The sequence below is a fragment of the Carettochelys insculpta genome, chromosome 1 (assembly GCF_033958435.1).
Source record: "Carettochelys insculpta isolate YL-2023 chromosome 1, ASM3395843v1, whole genome shotgun sequence".
In the NCBI taxonomy this organism is placed as follows: domain Eukaryota; kingdom Metazoa; phylum Chordata; order Testudines; family Carettochelyidae; genus Carettochelys; species Carettochelys insculpta.
The window spans coordinates 341,166,403-341,184,218 of NC_134137.1; the positions used below are offsets into that span (position 1 = coordinate 341,166,403).

At 41.8% G+C, this 17,816-nt stretch overlaps 1 protein-coding gene across 2 annotated transcripts in view; it reads left to right on the forward strand.

Annotated features, from left to right (window-relative positions):
* The window catches only part of TUBGCP6 (tubulin gamma complex component 6), a 39,932-nt gene extending 24,346 nt beyond the window's left edge, over positions 1-15,586 (forward strand). For both annotated transcript variants that reach the window (XM_075015457.1, XM_075015468.1), the window contains exons 17-26: positions 127-1,606; positions 2,905-2,960; positions 3,045-3,234; positions 3,492-3,660; positions 5,432-5,573; positions 8,410-8,604; positions 9,994-10,126; positions 10,369-10,582; positions 11,831-12,030; positions 15,139-15,586. In XM_075015457.1, the coding sequence (XP_074871558.1) occupies positions 127-1,606; positions 2,905-2,960; positions 3,045-3,234; positions 3,492-3,660; positions 5,432-5,573; positions 8,410-8,604; positions 9,994-10,126; positions 10,369-10,582; positions 11,831-12,030; positions 15,139-15,230 (2,871 nt within the window). In that variant the 3' untranslated portion in view covers positions 15,231-15,586. The remainder of the gene's footprint in view (positions 1-126; positions 1,607-2,904; positions 2,961-3,044; positions 3,235-3,491; positions 3,661-5,431; positions 5,574-8,409; positions 8,605-9,993; positions 10,127-10,368; positions 10,583-11,830; positions 12,031-15,138) is intronic.
* The last annotated feature ends 2,230 nt before the right edge of the window (positions 15,587-17,816 follow it).

A 17,816-nucleotide genomic window follows, 5' to 3' on the forward strand; every position in this document is an offset into this window, starting at 1 on the left:
TGTGGTGCTGACACTAAGGGGCAGGGTGGAACTGGAAATAAAATCTAGTTGTGGGAAAAATTATTTTAAAATGCATACAAGCTGTACGTAAACAGCTGAAGTATGCAATGATTATTTGTATTTTAGGTATCTTCTGTGGAACCTGAGCGTTCTGATGACACTGTTGGCAGAGGTGACTCTGAATATGGACTAAAGAGTTCTACTTCTGCTGATAAACCATTGGCTTTGCCCGAGACAGTAAATAATCACATTAATCAACATTCTGAGCAAGCTGCATCAGGAGTTGAATCCCAGCTACTAAGTACAGAGCAAACATGGGATCCATCACAGAATACTAATTCCCTGCATGAATCCAGTCTAAATATTGAAGATTTCTTACCAGTATCAAAGGGAGAACAGCCTGCTGCCATTGATGTACAAACACGATCTTTGCTAGATGAAGCATTTCAGAATATTGACTCAGAACTTCATGAAACTACTGAAATAATTGAGAGTCAGCCTCTTTTGAAAAGAGGAGTGCAAGGAGGAGGCAATAGACAGTTACATCAGCAAAGTGAATATGATTTTAATACAGTTCTCAAGCCAGCTGCTGTTTCACAAGGATATGGCAAAGTTGGAGCAACTGTGTTTTTGAAGAGTAGGAGACTTCAGTGGGATGTTCATGGACATGGATCCAATGCCACCATTACTGTAGGAGAATATGTGCCTCATGAAAATGCTTCCCAGTTGCATTCAAATCCATATGGACGTGCTTCAGATTCACACATAAAAATTGGGGAATATACTTCTGCAGTTGAATCTAGCCAGCCTCGCTGGAATATTCATGGGCATGTTTCTGCAGCTCATATTAAAATTGGGGAATATTCATCAGAGATAGAGCCCTCAAGGCCCAGATGGAATATTCATGGACACGCCTCAGAAGCCAATATTAAGATTGGTGAGTATGTCTCAAATGTAGAGCCTACAAGGCCTCGGTGGAACATCCATGGACATGCATCTGATGCCAATATTAAGATTGGTGAGTATGTCTCAAATGTAGAGCCTACAAGGCCTCGGTGGAACATCCATGGACATGCATCTGATGCCAATATCAAGATTGGAGAGAATGTGTCTGAGTCTGAACCATCTAGACCTCGGTGGAACATCCATGGGCATGCATCTGATGCCAATATCAAGATTGGAGAAAACGTGTCTGATCCTGTATCATCCAGACCTCGGTGGAACATCCATGGACATGCCTCACAGTCACACATTAAAATGGGAGAGCTAGTTTCAGATATTGAGCCTTCAAAATCTCGCTGCAGCCCTTTTGGCCATGCATCTCAGTCAAACATTAAAATAGGGGAGTGGTCTCCATCCACAGAAAGTGATCCAATACCTCATAATAAAATCACCTCAGGTCACTCATCAGACTCTACGATTCAGACATTGCTGTACAATGGAGAATTTTCTCCCACTGATGAAAGTAAGAGAGATAAGAAATCATCAGAAGTCAAAAAAGAGGTCATACCCCAATCACTGTCCTCAAACAGTGTTCCAGTCCTTTCAGATTCTAATATTGATGGTGAAAAGCAAGAAGACATCACAGAAGAGGGAAGAAAACAAGGTTAGCGTAAGACAAATTCTATTCAACTGACCAGCAGTTTTTTTCAGGCCTTATGAAAATTGCCATCACGTGTTTGTTTTACACTGATACTTATCTGAGTTAAGTCATTGAGTATATGACTAAACACTATTAGGCTTTGTCTAGATTGAAGCCTTCTTTTGAGAGACTGGAGTACTCCCAACAGAAGTCTGCCACATCGGGAGCCTTCTGCTGACATCCCAGTCTCCTCGTTCCATGAGGAAGAAGAGGTGCATTGACAGAGGGGGTTTTCCTGACATTTGCTCCCTTGTGGACAGGCCAAATGTCAGGAAAGCGTCTCCCACCAGAACTGTTGGCAGGAGATACGCAAATGCGTTGTGCAATTTCCATATCTTTTGCCGACACTTCTCTTCAACCTAAACATAACCTTAGAATTTAGAGGTGAGAATTTGCATCTAGCCTGGTCACCTGTGTAAAAAAAATGTGACACAATTGTTTTAAGTTTTCCATTGGTTTGAAACTTTGAAGGCCAGCTATAATTCTAGTGTAGTCAAAGGTGCAGGAAGTAAGGGGGTGTGGGTGCTGCAGCACCCCCAGGTTTTGCACTCAGCTTTCCTGTACCTGATGACCAGGTCCAGGTCCAGGCCTCTGGGCAGCCCCCATGGGGTCCCACCGCTGCCATCCTCAAGAGCTCTGCCAGTCCACTGGGTCTCCATTTCCTGTCAGCCTCACTCCCTTGGCTGATTGCAGATTCCAACCCTGCCAGCCACAGCATCCACACTACCAGCCCAGCAGGCCCCTGGCTTGGCCTGGAAGGTTCTGCTCCTGGCATCGGCTGTGGCTCCTCTGTGGGTGGCGAGGGGCTAGGGTTGGCAACTCTCCCGAGCCATACGGGCTGTACTCCATTGTCACAAATGACATCTAGCCAGTTTAGTCTGGGAGAGTTGAAACCATCAGAGGGGCTCAAAATAAGTGTAAGGGAGGGCATAACTCAGCACCCCCACCCAAAAAATTGTTCCTGTGCTACTGAGTGTGGTTTTGAATAGCTGCCTCACAGTCTGAACTTGAAAACTGTTCTGGCAGTGCTTTAAATATATTAATACTAATAATAGTGCAGCTGTATAGCATAGCCATGTATGCGAACCTAAAATTCCCTGTTTTTCAAATGAGTTGCAATGATGGTTTTGTTACAGATTTTATGTTCTTATGGAATTATGATCATGTCTTAGAGATAAGATCCAGAGACTATTGGAAGTCAGATGTATTTTATGTATTTATGGGGCTTTTTTCTTTTACTGTTTCCATTTGTATTATTACAGTAATTGCAAAAGGAGTCAGCAAAGATCTCCCTTCAGAGTTTCCTGAGGTTTCACAGGTATGGAACGCATCATTTTTGCTTGGGATTTATGAGATGATCAGCTCTGTGTACAAGTGTTACTTATTGTCTGCATTGTCTTAGACAGAGGAACCTGACAAATCGATCACACTGGCTGTTACGCCACAAGAAACTTTACTTTCTGAGCCTTGTGCTTGTGAGATTAAAGAGAGGGAAGCTGATGATGAAACATGGATGACCGAACAAGCTTATCTGAAAGCCTTATCAGACCAGTATTGCCTTGAAAAATACCAAGACAGCTATGATTTAATGTGTGAGTAGAACTCTTGAAATGGTAGTTCAGCACAAAAATGTCATAAGCTTGAGGTGAGAAATCAGATGTTCAGTATGAAGAAAAAGTATTAGATTATTTTTATTATTTAAATTAAGTGGCAAAACTCTTCTTCTGTACCTGAAAATTTAAAGTGTACTGTAGCATGTTTTGGTTTTTCAAATCTGAAATGACTTTCAGGAGATTAATTGAAATATTTTAAGTATAACCTCTTATATTTATATGTACTCTTCATTTAGCAGAGTTGCCAGTTTCCCATCTCTTGCACCATGTGATACCCAGGTCATACACATTTCCAGTGGATCCTTTGATACAATCAGCAACAGATGAAACAGCTGTACAGTTAAGTGAGCTTTTATCACTGCCAGTGCTGATGAAACACTCTATTACTGCTCCACTAGTATCTCAGTAAGTATTAATTAGAAGTAACAAATCCACTTTGATATTTTTTCCTTTGATCATTTTTGCTTGAAACAGAGCTGCACAAAAATCTATATACTACTTCGAATGTGGGTCTAGTCCCTATATGTATTCCATTCATGCACACATATGTATACCATGTACCTGAGTCTGGAAGTTCTTCAAAGTAGCGTCCATTGACACTCACATTTGCATTAACTTCTCTTATGTTCCCAATCAATGGTATAGCAGATGGAGCAGGTTTATGCCTCTGCAGTCCCTTCTTAATGCTGCATGTGGCCTTGGTTGGCATTGCGTCCATTGTATAACCTGTATACAAAATATTTACGCATTTTTATATATAATTTAGCGAATACAATGTTTGTTTTAGTCATATCTACTTTTAGTATGTCATGGGCAGTAAAGAAAAATGCATGGTGTGTGACCTGTTTGTGATTTGTACTGTATACCCTGACTAAATCAGGATGGAGGGCAGCCTGATGATACTATGGATGATGATGTCTGAGAATGCTGCAAGGGCTGGGAAGGTGGCAGCGCATGGTACCGGCCCCCATTTTACCCCCTGAGTGGCAGCACCAGCAAAGGTCCTGGGCTGTGCACAATGACCCAAGACTGCACAGCAGCTGGCACAGCTGGCTCGGGCTGCCTGAGTTGTTCAGGCAGCTGCAGAAGTCACGGGTGCCCTGGAAAGTCATGGAATCCATGACTTCCATAACCTCCGAGACAAACCTGCAGCCTTAAGTATAGCGTATAGGATAGTTTGCTTCTGCCCCACCTTCGGGGGGGGGGGGGGGGTGGAATCCTCCCCTCAACACTGGGACTATCCCGTAGAGTTCCAGAGTTTAGGAATTGCATCTCCCGCCCCCTCTTCCTCTGTCGAGGACTGACATCAAAGGTGCCTTTATTATCTGGGTGAAGTGCATCTCTCTGCAAAGATACAGGCTTGACACTTTTTTTGCTTAACCAGTCCAGATCCCACCAGATGAAAGTTTCACAGGCTGTGTCTACACTACAGTGATCTTTCAAAAGATTATCTCCCAGAAGATCTCTTCTGGAAGATCTTCTCTTGAAAGAGTGCATTCACACCCAAAAAAGCAGATCAAAAGATCAATCCACTCTTTCAATGGAGTGTCCACGCAGCCCCCACTCTTTGAAAAGAATGGGCCAGGAATCGAAAAATCCATTGCCATGAGGACCGCTTTTTTTAGAAAAGCGCCCGTGGAGCATCTACACTCTTTTTTTTTTTTTTTTTTTTAAAAAAGAAGTTTTCTAAAGAAGTCACTCGTCCTGACCAGGGGGCAGAAGAGGGCTTCTGGAAGAAGAGAGACATTCTTTCAATTTCAGATTAAAAGAACGCATTTTGTGTGTGGACAGTCTGTGCGTTCTTTCCAAAAGGGCCTGATGTTCCAAAAGGACTTGCTGGTGTAAATGTGGCCATAAAGAAAAAGGTTACTGCTGCTTTTTCTGTGGCCCATGTGGTATTACTTAATTGCCCCTTACATATAATCAGTGTGCAGATATGTTGGCAATTCCATTCAAACTGTAGTTCCCAGTAGAGGCAGGTTTTAGTTCTGGCTCATCTTGGATATTATCTGTGTATAAGTTTTCTCCCACTTTCTCTTGTGTATATGAATGTTATGAAAGTTTGGATGTGCTAAATATTGAAGCATTAATTTGATGCTAATATTTGTGACTGCCTTTTAATAGTAAGGGAAGAATTTGTTCTTTAAAAATGATTATTGGTTCATGTTTTTATTAGTGTTTCCCTTGTGAACAAAGCAATAGTCGATTACTACTTTGTGGAATTGAACATAGAGAAGCATTTTGAAGCACTAAGACATTTTTTATTAATGGAAGACGGGGAGTTTGCTCAGTCTCTTAGTGACCTACTATTTGAGAAGGTATTTGTGATATCATGTTTTAAAATTCTGGTATTTGGTTATTTGTGATAGACACAATGTCTGTGAAACCTCTAATACTTCATGAAGTAATACTAAAGACAGTTCCCTGTGTTGACATAAGTAGATAAAGACATAAATATGAGTAATGGTGGTAGAGAGGTACGGGTTAAAATGCTATCTGCTGTTTTACCCTTATCCATTTTAATTCCTCCTTGTGCCCAGGAAGCAAATTCTGTAGCAAAGTGGCCCTGCTGAGGCTTTAATGACTTGGGGGTGCCAGGGGGAGAGGCAATGCATCCCCTCTTAGAAATGTCCGAGAGGGGGACATACCAGGCCTAAGAAGCACATTGAGAGCAGTGTATTTCTGATATTGTCTCGGAAGAAGAGGGTGTTGGGATTTGGCACGCTGCAGTGGAGGCAAGGGGTATAATCTCTAAACCAGCAATAGGCAACCATGAATCCTGAGTGGCCCTCCTTCACTTCAGTGGGCTGCAGCAGCCCATGGCCCACTGGGGTTCCACCTGCAACCCCATAGTCCCCTTGTCTGCTCTCCCTCCCCCGTGCACCTCTCACGCACTGAGGCACCGGAGCCCCACCCTCACCTGCTTCTCCCTCCCTCCCTCCCAATATTTTCAGCCCATGCAAGTCCTCTTATCTCCACTCCACCCCTGCTGCTTTCCCTCCCTCCTAGATCTGAAACACTGCAAACAGCTGAGTCGCAGCATTCCAGCTCTGGGGGAGAGGGAAGTAACAGTGATGAAGAGCAAATCAGGCAATTCCTGGTGCTCAAAAATGCTGGGAGGGAGAGAGAGGTGTAAAGTGTAGGGCTCTGGCGTCCCAGTGTGTGAGAGGTGCCTGGAGGGAGGGGGACAGCCAGCAGGGTCTTGTGCCACAGGTTGCCCACTGCTGCTCTAAATTCAGCAGAAATTGGCAGTCTTCAGGGAGCAGACTTTCCTGTCCTGGGAAAGGCTGGACAGTTGTGTGCTACTGCTCTGATCCTTGCTGGCTAGTGGCAGCACAGCTGGAACACTCTGTTGCCATTGCCGGGGCCCATGCTGTAATAATTTGGTCTATACTCCCACATCAAAAATCCCACAGTGCGCTGTTGGAGGAAAATTAGAGGGGGGTGGGGGGGTCTTGAAAATTTTTTCAGAGGTGGCATTTTTATGGCTCATGTCTGCGTCCCTGGGCCAGGCCCACCTGTGAAAGGTCACAGAAGCAGGAAGGGTCATTTGGGCCAGCATTCTGTGGAACCCCGAGAGTCTGTGAGAAAACTCCATTACAATAAGATTTTATTATTTAAAATAATAATTAAATCCATAAGTGCTTAAATATTTCTTAAAAACAATTTTCATTTGTGTTTGCCACAACGAGTGTCCCAGTATGATGTCAGCTTAGCCAGAGAGAAGGGACGATGATGTCACCATTCAGTGCTGCACGCACAGCGGTGCAATCTCCTGTTGTATACCACTGTAAATACCCATACTCGCTCTCAGGGAGTATAAATATAGTGTAGTCATGTGATTTCTTGTATTTAAAAATTTAACTGTGACACACACACAAGACGACTATGATAGATTAATCTACATATCTACAATACATAATAATACTTAGGTTGATAATACAGCAAGTTAACACATTGAATTTAAATTGATACCAAAATTCCCTATGGGTCATTGGCTAAAAGAAGGAACTTGAATTAAAAAGCAAGTACTTCAAACACTCCTGTTGTTACTGAAGCCGCTAAGGAAGATACCGAGACAGTTCAAGCTAATTATGAAGAATTACACCCTCTGTTGTCACAGGTAATGAAGTATTACTGCAGTCTGTTAGCGCACATTCCTCCTTAAATGTGATTTTTGGTTTTAAATATGTGCAATTAAGTGTTGATCTCATTACCTTGTTTAGTGTTAGTTTATTGTTATCCTTATTTGTGGTCTACTTTTTCAGCTCCATTTATAAAACTGTTATTAGGGGTTCTGCAAAATTCTTTTGCGTTTCAAAGGGTTCTGTGGCCAAATAAAACTGGAAGACACTGATCTAGGCTTATGTCTGGCTATCAGGAGGTGCTTGGGAACAGGATTGTTAACACCAACTCTTCAGAAGCTAAGAGCATTTTGGTCATGATCAAGAAAAGCACTTTAGCACGTGTTTTGAGCATATGAGAGAGCCCCTGCTACAGTCAGTGTGGCTGCTTATGCTTAAATGTTTTGTATCTGAATCTTATGCTCAGGACTGTCACTTTAATAGTTTCAGGGGGATCAGGATAACAAATGTTTAGAATTACATGTCTCTTTGTTCATTATGGATTTTGGCACTCAACACCTGCATTTCTGAGCTTACTACATACTACTATTTATATTTTTCGTGACATTAGTTAAGTGTTTGCCTTCATATTTTGAAAAGTGAATTAGCAAATTCTCATTTGGATTTGCAAGAAATACGTTAGTCAATAAACAAATGTCAGAAAACACATTAAAGTCCTTTAAAAGTTCTAAAGGTGAAAACTGCGAAGTTTGTTTCAGGGTTAATATCAGTTCTGTCACACTGATGCGTTAATTAGTCAGGTTGTTCTGATGTCGGTCATCATGATATTGAGCCAAAAAATAAGGATAAACATTTTAAAAGCAGCCAAGTCCCGTTTTCAGAAATAAACAGGACTCGTGTATCACTTTTTAAAATTGGACTTAGGCTCTTAGGACACTTAGGTAATTCTGAAAAATATAGCTAAAACCAAGAACATGACTTTTATGTCTTTACAAATTTGTGTGAAGGTACATATGTAATTAAGTTGTTGTTTTTTTTTGTTTTTTGTTCCCCCCCCCCCCCCCCCAAGCTTGGTTCAGGGCAAACTCCTGGTGAACTTTTGAATCCACTGGTTCTCAATTCTATCTTAAATAAAGCATTACAGTATAGCCTTCACGGAGACACCCAGCTTGCTTCCAATCTTTCTTTTGCACTCAAATACCTTCCAGAAATTTTCAAGCCCAATGCTCCTGATGTTCTAAACTGCTTGGAGCTGCGGTACAAGGTAAGAAAAGCCTGTAGAAAAGACTGAAAGTTATACCTTGCTCTTGCACTGTGATCATTTGAGCATCAGTGTTTGTTGCTTCTTGTTTTTTGATGTATAGTGACGATGTGCCGACCTACTCCGGGTCCCGTGGGTGCGCGTGGGGTGTGATACAGCGGGGGGAGTCGGGTGGCCCGGGACCAACCACCCCACCTTTATAGCAGCCTGATATAGTGTAGCAGCAATATGTGATTCAGTGTATTCACTTTAAAACCTAGGTTTCCACAGTATTATGAGTACCAGGAACAATAACACTCCGATTGTGAACACCACAATGCCCTGTGGCTGTTTTAAGTCCCAATAATTCTCTATACAGACCCAGCTAGACCAGCTAGTGGTATTTACCAATAGTGATTTATTCATTTATTTGTAACTACAATTACTTAACACTTGTTTTATATATATATATATATATATATATATAATAGATAGATAGATAGATAGATAGTTATTTATTTGGCATAAGCTAAATACTAGGTTACATATAACTATATATAATTACATGTGACTTACCAATAACATCCAATGCTCCCACATCTCACCAATAACTACGTTACAGCGGCCCTTCAAGTCAGAGATACGGCTTGGTTGGGACCTTTCGTGGTGGTGACGTCCGGGTGATCAGGCTGGGGTCTGCTGTCTGGACTGGAAGTTGCTAGCCTCCGCCTTGTGTCCAGGAGCCCACCCCCTTATTCCTGTTAAATCACCTTTTATACTGTTTCTTACTTGGGGGTTCGATACCTGGCCAATTAAAGCGTTTGTTACCTAATTTGGGCTTTCTATCCTCCCGGCCTGTTAGAACATGTTACAAGATTTCCTCTGTCCTTGGTCTTTTTCTGAACCTCCCCTGAGACCCTCTGATGTTGTACAACCAAGATGTTCTCTTTGGGGGGCTTCCAGCTACTAGCCCCAGCTGTTCTCTTTGGGGGCTTACTATCTGCTTGTCGGGATGTTCTCTTTGGGGACTCTCCAGCTACTTGTCAACTTTCTGATTTCTTTCTCCTGGCCTGACTTCAGACCTTCCCTCCGCTGTGTGATAGCGTTCCAAGATGGAGTGTATGGTCATTCTGCCTTGCGAGTGAGGCCCGGCCACCAGGTGCTCGTGCTCCCACATATAGTTACTGATGATTCTCTACCTCCCAAGGAAAAGTCAATAAATTAGGCTGATTTAACAGATTTTGTAGGGTTCACTCATCCTGCTCATTCTTTGATGCCATTTATAAATTCATTGTTATGTTTCAACAGTCTGTAGCACCTGTGAGTTTGAAATGTTCTGAAGTGGTCATATATGACACTATGGACAGGTAATGTTTATGGCACTTGGTTTTTAATATAAATACTTCATTTTAGGTTGACTGGCCTCTGAACATTGTCATTACTGAGAGCTGCATGAATAAATACAACAAGATCTTCTCCTTTCTACTGCAATTGAAACACATGGTGTGGACCCTCAAAGATATTTGGTTCCACTTAAAACGCACTGGTAAGATAAATAAGTAAATTCTAAAGGATACTGCATAAAAATATTTTTAGTGCTGTGTGCGGGACAATCAGTTGTAAAGATACAATTTAAAACAGACTTTGGACCTTGGAAGCCATAATTTAGTCAAGGAAACTTTGTTTAGAATTTCAGACAGTTTTTTGCTGATAGTTGTCTCAAATCATGATTTTTATGGGAACAGGCTCTACAGGTGTCAACAATAATATTTCTATTTTTATTTTCAGCATTAGTGAGTCGTGCATCAAATTCTGTTCAATTTCGACAGCTTCAACTGTATAAACATGAAATGCAGCACTTTGTTAAAGTTATTCAGGGTTACATTGCTAACCAAATACTGCATGTCACGTGGTGTGAATTTGGAAACAAACTGTCTTCTGTAGGAAACCTGGAAGAAATTCACAGAACACATGCAGAATACCTTAACAAAGCAATTTTCAGGTAAGTAAAGTAAAGAGAGTTCAAGGAAAAACAGTGAAGTCAAATGCATCAGAGGATTTAGCCCACTCTTTTGTAGTGTAAATATCCTGATTTCAATAAATGTACCAAGTAGTAATTGTACTTATGCAAATATTTTACAAAAGAATTGTATAACTGTAGCGCCCCAATTATTAATGCTGTGATTAAAGGGAAGTTCATGATTTGTAATTGCTATTTACTCTTCAGGAAAATGTGTGTTCTGTCTGAATAAGTAGTACGTACAGATAATCCAAATTCAAGGATTGCATGAGGGCTGTCTCTGTACTTCGTTTATTCTTTTCATACTTATGCAGATTTAGTTTCCGAATGCAAGACTATGCCTTGGTGGAGCAGTTGTCATCTGATGTACACAGATTTTGTCTTTGAGGGTTGGGGGGAACACCAGGGTTCATGAGTAGTGGAAGTAGCACTACTTGTTTAAGAATCTGAGGGTGTTAACACTGTAAGCCTCAGACACTAAATTTGTTGCTAGCACCAAACTGTAGAGGCCCTTAGATAATATGATAGAGAGCAAAAAGGGCAGGGGAAATAGGATGAGTAGAAAGGGATTGGTAGATAAGCAGATAATGAGTAAGAAAGGAAGGAACAGAGCAAAAAAGTCAGAAATGACAAGGGAAGAAGAGAAGGTAGTGAATAGGAGGAGCAGATGCAAGAAAAGGCAAAAAGCGTATGTCCTCCTAGAACAGCAACGAAGGGTCCTGTGGCACCTTATAGACTAACAGAAAAGTTTTGAGCATGAGCTTTCATGAGCACAGACTCACTTCATCAGATGCTGGTCTTGGAAATCTGCAGGGCCAGGTATAAATAAGCCAGAGCAAGTGGCACCTCCTTTTTAGTTACAAAAAAGAACAGCTGCATTCAGAGAAAACAGATCAGGCATTGGGCAGTGGCAGAAATTACACCTGTTGCTTAGTTATCTGGGCAAAGGTAAGCAAAAGTAGAGCAAGACACTTGTATGTTGGTGCCAATAAATTTTAAGGACAAGTATCTTGATGGAGCTCTTCATATGTAAATGTCAGCAACCTCAGAGAGAAAGTAAATCATACTGGACTCAAGAGTCACATAAATTAGTTCCTGCAGTACCCCTTTTTTGTTTTTATTTTTAAATAGCTAAAGAGGGAACCTAAAAGATTCTCCCAACTTCTGGCAGCTCAAATATACAATGACTTTTTAGGTTTTATTTTTGAAGTCTGTTTTTCCTTTTGCTAGAGGACTGCTGACGGAGAAGGCCGTCCCTGTGATGAACATTATTCACAGCATCTTCAGTCTCATTTTGAAGTTCCGCAGCCAGTTAATATCTCAGTCGTGGAACTTTGAGGCTGGCAAGCAAATGGCTGTTCATCCCAACTTTGGTTTGATGCAGCAATCTTACAATACTTTTAAATATTACTCTCACTTCTTATTCAAAGGTAGGACTACTCACATACATTATTGTGCTAATTTATGTTGCTTCAGTCAACTGACATCTGAAAAACCTATCAGTTCTTGCAGGTGTCTCTGATAACACAGCCTAAAAACAGGAGACAATGTATATCTGAACTCATTAGTTTAGTGCTTTACTACTGAGAAAGCTAATCTGTTTGTGTCCCCTAATTTAAAGCCTCAGCATCAGAAGTCTGAATTTTTTGGTATGTTTTCCCATAGCTGACAGTAAGTAGCACATTTGGTGGCTTACAGGTAGTGAATTCATGGCAAATAATTTGTGGCTTAGCCTTATATATGCTTAGACGTACGATTTATCTACAATGTGTCTTTGAAATCATATGTCAGGTAAAAGTAAAGTATCTAAAATGGCAATACAAAAAACTTCTTTGAAATGTATTTTACATCTTCCTACAAGATAAATGCTGCATCTTATTGTGACACTGAGTTTCCCGGCTTCTGTAAGAGGTGAAGAGACAGGCCCATGGTCTGCTCACCTACTGCCAGATGTAGTGAAATCTTCTTCAGGCAAGAATTTTGCCCCTGTGCAGATGTTTTGCCACGTAGGGTGTGTCTACACTTGCATTCCTCTTTCGAAAGAGGTATACAAATGAGGTAAATTGAAAATGCAAATGATGCATAAATGTGCATATTTGGCACCTCATTTGCGTATTCTAATTTCGAAAGAGGTTCTTTCAAAAGTAAACCCATCTTCGAAAGAATCCTTCTTCCCTTTATTTAATGGGAAGAAGGAGTGTTTCGAAGATGGGGTTTACTTTTGAAAGAGCAGCGTCTACAGTGGCTTTCTTCTTTCAAAAGCAGTTCTTTTGAAATTAGAATATGCAAATGAGGTGTCAGATATGCAAATTTATTTCTCATTTGCATTTCCAATTTGCATACCTCTCTCAAAAGAGGAATGCAAGTGTTAGATGCACCTGTAGTGTATTTTCACAATGGAATTCCTTATGGCTGTCACCTCAGATGCAGGGTATGTAAATTAGAGACACTCTGTCTACTCTTCTACTCTTCCCAAATAATACTGGTTTTATAGACCCTTCCTGTATTTGTCGTCTTTTCTTGTGAATACAGGCAGCTCCTCACTTTTTGTTTATTAGATGCTCCGATATCCAAATAAAGTACAACTTGTTTTTTAGCTTTGTCATTAAATACTGTTTCCATCAAAGGGTATCTTTCAGGAAATGAGATACCCTTTTTATTCTTTAAAGGTGTCAAAAGGTGGTGTCAAAGGACAAAAAAACAACAAAAGCAAATATTTTAGGATGTTAGAATGGAACACTTCTGGGAGCCATCTAAGCCAGTTGCATGAGATCTCTGGTTGCTTCTTGGCCATAAATTAATAGAGCATCTTGTACGCAAATATGCAGTGACCTGGTCCTTTACTCTCCCCAGTATTTATCACCGCAAAACAGATGAGTACTTACACATGTCCCTATAATCACTGTGTTTGCAAGATTCTCTCACTGAAGCAGTGGAGAGTCTCCTGTTGATTTGAGTGGGCTTTGAATCAGGCTCTAATCCTGTATATTCTAGAACACTAGAACTGGAAGGGACCTCGAGAGGCCATCGAGTCCAGCCCCCTGTCCCAATGGCAGGACCAAGTACTGTCTAAACCATCCCTGATAGACATCTGTCTAACCTGTTCTTACATATCTCCAGCGATGGAGATTCCACAACCTCCCTTAGCAATTTATTCCACTGTTTGACCACCCTGTCAGTTAGGAACTGTTTCCTAATGTCCAACCTAAACCCCCCTTGCTGCAGTTTAAGTCCATTGCCTCTTGCTCTATCCTCAGAGGCCAAGAAGAACAAGTTTTCTCTCTCCTCCTTATGACACCCTTTTAGATACCTGAAAACCGCTATCATGTCTCCCCTAAATCTTCTCTTTTCCAAACTAAACAAGCCCAATTCTTTCAGCCTTTCTTCATAGGTCATGTTCTCTAGACCTTTAATCGTTCTTGTCGCTCTTTTCTGGACCCTCTCTAGTTTCTCCACATCTTTCTTGAACTGCCGTGCCCAGAACTGGACACACTACTCCAGCTGAGTCCTAACCAGTGCAGAGTAGAGCAGAAGAACGACTTGTGTCTTGTTCTGCACCTTACCTTCCTCCTTGCATGCTGCTATTGCTTGCTAATCCCTCTTGGTGCATGGGATGTTTGAGGCCGGGGCAATTTTTCTTATCTGCCTAAAGCCCACACATTAGAAATATCCTTTTTTATTTTTAACAATGGCTAGTATTAAGTTTATTATTCCATTTATAGTTGAGATTTGCAGTCAGCCCTGGGGTTTGTCTCATGGGCCGTGTCTACACGTGCCCCAAACTTCGAAATGGCCACGCAAATGGCCATTTCGAAGTTTACTGATGAAGCGCTGAAATGCATATTCAGCGCTTCATTAGCATGCGGGCGGCAGCGGCGCTTTGAAATTGACGCTCCTTGCCGCCGCGCGTTTCGTCCAGATGGGGCTCCTTTTCGAAAGGACCCCGCCTACTTCGAAGTCCCCTTATTCCCATCATGTCCCATTCCCATTCCCGCATGCTAATGAAGCGCTGAATATGCATTTCAGCGCTTCATTAGTAAACTTCGAAATGGTCATTTGCGTGGCCATTTCGAAGTTTGGGGCACGTGTAGACACGGCCATGGTCTCTTCTGTAACGATGGTCTTGCCATAAGAAAGCCAGCAGAGTTGCTTACGTCTACAGAGGTCCAGTATCTCAGTAGTGCCTTCTTACAGGCTAGTTTGATGTTATGGGTACCTAAAAATTATCCTTTTTTGGGGGGGGGGAAAGTGTGGCTAAAGTGTACTTGTAATTCAAAGAATAAAATGTCATTTATGTGCACACTGTGCAGGATTGACATTTCTGTTCCTTGCCTGGCATCTGATTTATGATATAGATAATCAGAGCATTTTGTAATTTTAGAAATAGAAGCAGGGGCTCTTTTACAGAGTGTTACTGATCAGTTTCCATCTAAATCAGACTGCCCTAGTCTTTATCCGTGATAGTATTCATACATTTAATCAATGGATTGTACTGTTGGAGGTTTAAATTAAGATTTATATATTTGCTTTTCCTACAGTGGTAACCAAACTTGTAAACAGGGGATACCAACCTCACCTGGAGGACTTCCTGCTGAGAATCAACTTTAATAATTACTACAAAGATAATTAAGCACCAGTATTCTGTCAGGGATACTGTTAGCATGCTAAAAGAAAACTCAGCTACAACTTTATGCTTATTATTTATGGAAATTGATGCTAATTGAAGATGTTTAGCCTAAGAAGTAATCCATTGTTCAACTCAACTTTGAAGCGTGGAACCACAGCATTTAGAATCTGTACAAGTCATCACTTCTCAGCTCATTGAAAATTGATCCTGTCATTACCGATACAGGGAAGAAGTGGACCTAGTGTTCACATGGGAAGTGGCATGCCCATGTAAATCTGTTAATGTATACATTCACCTTCCAGTGTTGTGAATTTATGTTCAGTGTAAATATGTTTGTGAAATAAACACAAATGTATCTTTTTAAACTTCTGAGTGTTCAGCATGCCCAAGTTTGGTCCACTTCTTTTTTAAGAAACTGACACACATTCCGATTCTAAATCACATTTACATTTACTATTCTATAGTTATGCCTACAAGGCTTCTATTTGCAAGGAGTGAATGATGTGTGTGAAATATGACACTTGGAGTACATTTGCTCAGATGCTGGAAAATAAGCCTGGAATTAGAATATTTGTGAAAAATAGTCACTGACTCACGTGAGACAAAGCAATTTAAAAAAAAAAAATTTGGTTTAAGATGTGCATAAGATGACATCCTGCAGACCCCCAGGGGGCAGCTGGAGGAGGGTAGCTTCCCAGAACCTGGCTCTTCTCCCAACACACAAACAGCCCACAGGCCATGGAGGCAGGCAGCTGAAGAGGGGCAGTCCCTTTATAGTCTAGCTCCCCCTTCTCCACCCGTAGCCTGCAGGCTGTGGGAGGTAGCTGAAGAGGAGCAACCTCTGCATCCCATCCCTCCCCAGAGAGACTGCGGAGAGGCTATTGAGGCCTGAGCCTGGCTCCCCACCCAGACAGAAGGCTGCAGGAGGCATTAGAGATGGGGAGTAGCCCCCATTGCCTGCCCAGCTGCTGGAGGCTGGGGATAGCCCCAAAAGTGCTACTCTCCAAGATAAGTGCAGGACCCCGGGGGCCAGCTTGAGGATTGGGGTTAGCCTGTAGAGTGCTGGACCCCCTGCTCCCCCCGAACAGACTGCAGGATAGGGTGGCCACTACCCCAAGCAAAGACCCTCTGGAGCAGCTGTAGGGGGCCTGGGGGGGCAGCAGGCTGGGGGCTGTCCCCAGAGGGTGTAAAATGTGATGACAACAGCAATACTTTGTAGAGAACAGTGTTAATGACCACATTTCTGATTTTTCCCCTAGCACATGCTCCTGGTAGAGGGCAGCCAAACAACTTCAAAAGGAAATAGTGGACCATTAGAAAAAATTGACTGAATGCAAATCTTTCTACAACAAAACATAAGGAGGACAGTGTTGTTTCCTGTAGATTCAGTCCACTTCACTCCAGTGTCCATGAAAGATTCCCCCTGATTTCAGGGGCAGTTGGAGTAAGTGCTCTATTATGAAGAGAAGATGGTGATAATGGGAGAAAATTAGACATGCCTGGCACCTATAGTTTATCTAGTTCTCCTCCTGAGGGACTCTCTTTTAATTTGAATGCTGCTTTTTAAGTAACTAATCTACAGTTACATTATTCAATGGTAAAAACTACATCAAAGCACAGTTGAAGTTGTAATCCTCTAGTCTGACAGCCTGTATAACAGGCTATGGAACTCCCCCAAAGTAATTCCTACAGCATAGCTTTTAGAAAAGCACTCAGTCTTATTTAAAAGTTATCAGTGATGGAGAATCTATGGTGGTGAAGTGATGGAGACTATTTGTAAATTGTTCCAATGGTTAATTATCCTAATTACCAAAAATGCATGCCTTATTCCCTGTCTCACGTCTCAACTTCCAGCCACTGGATTGTTAGGCTTCTCTGGTAGATTGATGAAGCAGTTATTAAATATCTGTTCCACATCTAGATACCTACAGTATAGAGTAAGCAAGTCACATCTGAACCTTCTCTTTTTTAAATGTAATAGAATGAGATTTTCGAGTCCCTCATAAGACATGCTTTCTAACCCTTTAATCATTCGTGTGGTTCTTCACTGAACCCTCTCCAACATCCTTCCTGAATTTTGAGCACCGGCAATGGCCATGTTATTGAAGCAGGGATGGCACCAGTGTCAAATAAGTAGCTTCTCTACATCTAGTTAAAATTTCCCTGTTACTCTATCCCAGGATCACGTTCTCTTTCAGCAACAACCTGGCACCGAGTGCTCTCAGTCAGTTGTTTATCCACTACAGTCCCCAAATCTTTGTCACAGGCGCCAGCTCCTAGGATACTGTTCACCCTTTGGAAAGTATGGTCAACATTCTTTGTTCCTAGATGCGTAGGGTATAGTCACATTTACTTCTGTGCTACTTCTGCCAGAGTGAGGTCCTCAGTCAGCTGCCACCACTGGCCAGCAGGCAGTTCTGAAGGCAGCAGTATAGAACAAAAGTGGGGTGCTCTCTTCAGAGTTGGTGCCTGGCCAACATCTGCTGCTCTCTGGCAGTGCAGAACTAAGGGTGGCAATACCATGACCCTTCTAAAATAATCTTTTCTCACACACACACAAGCTCCCTTTTGGGTCAAGACCCCTAATGT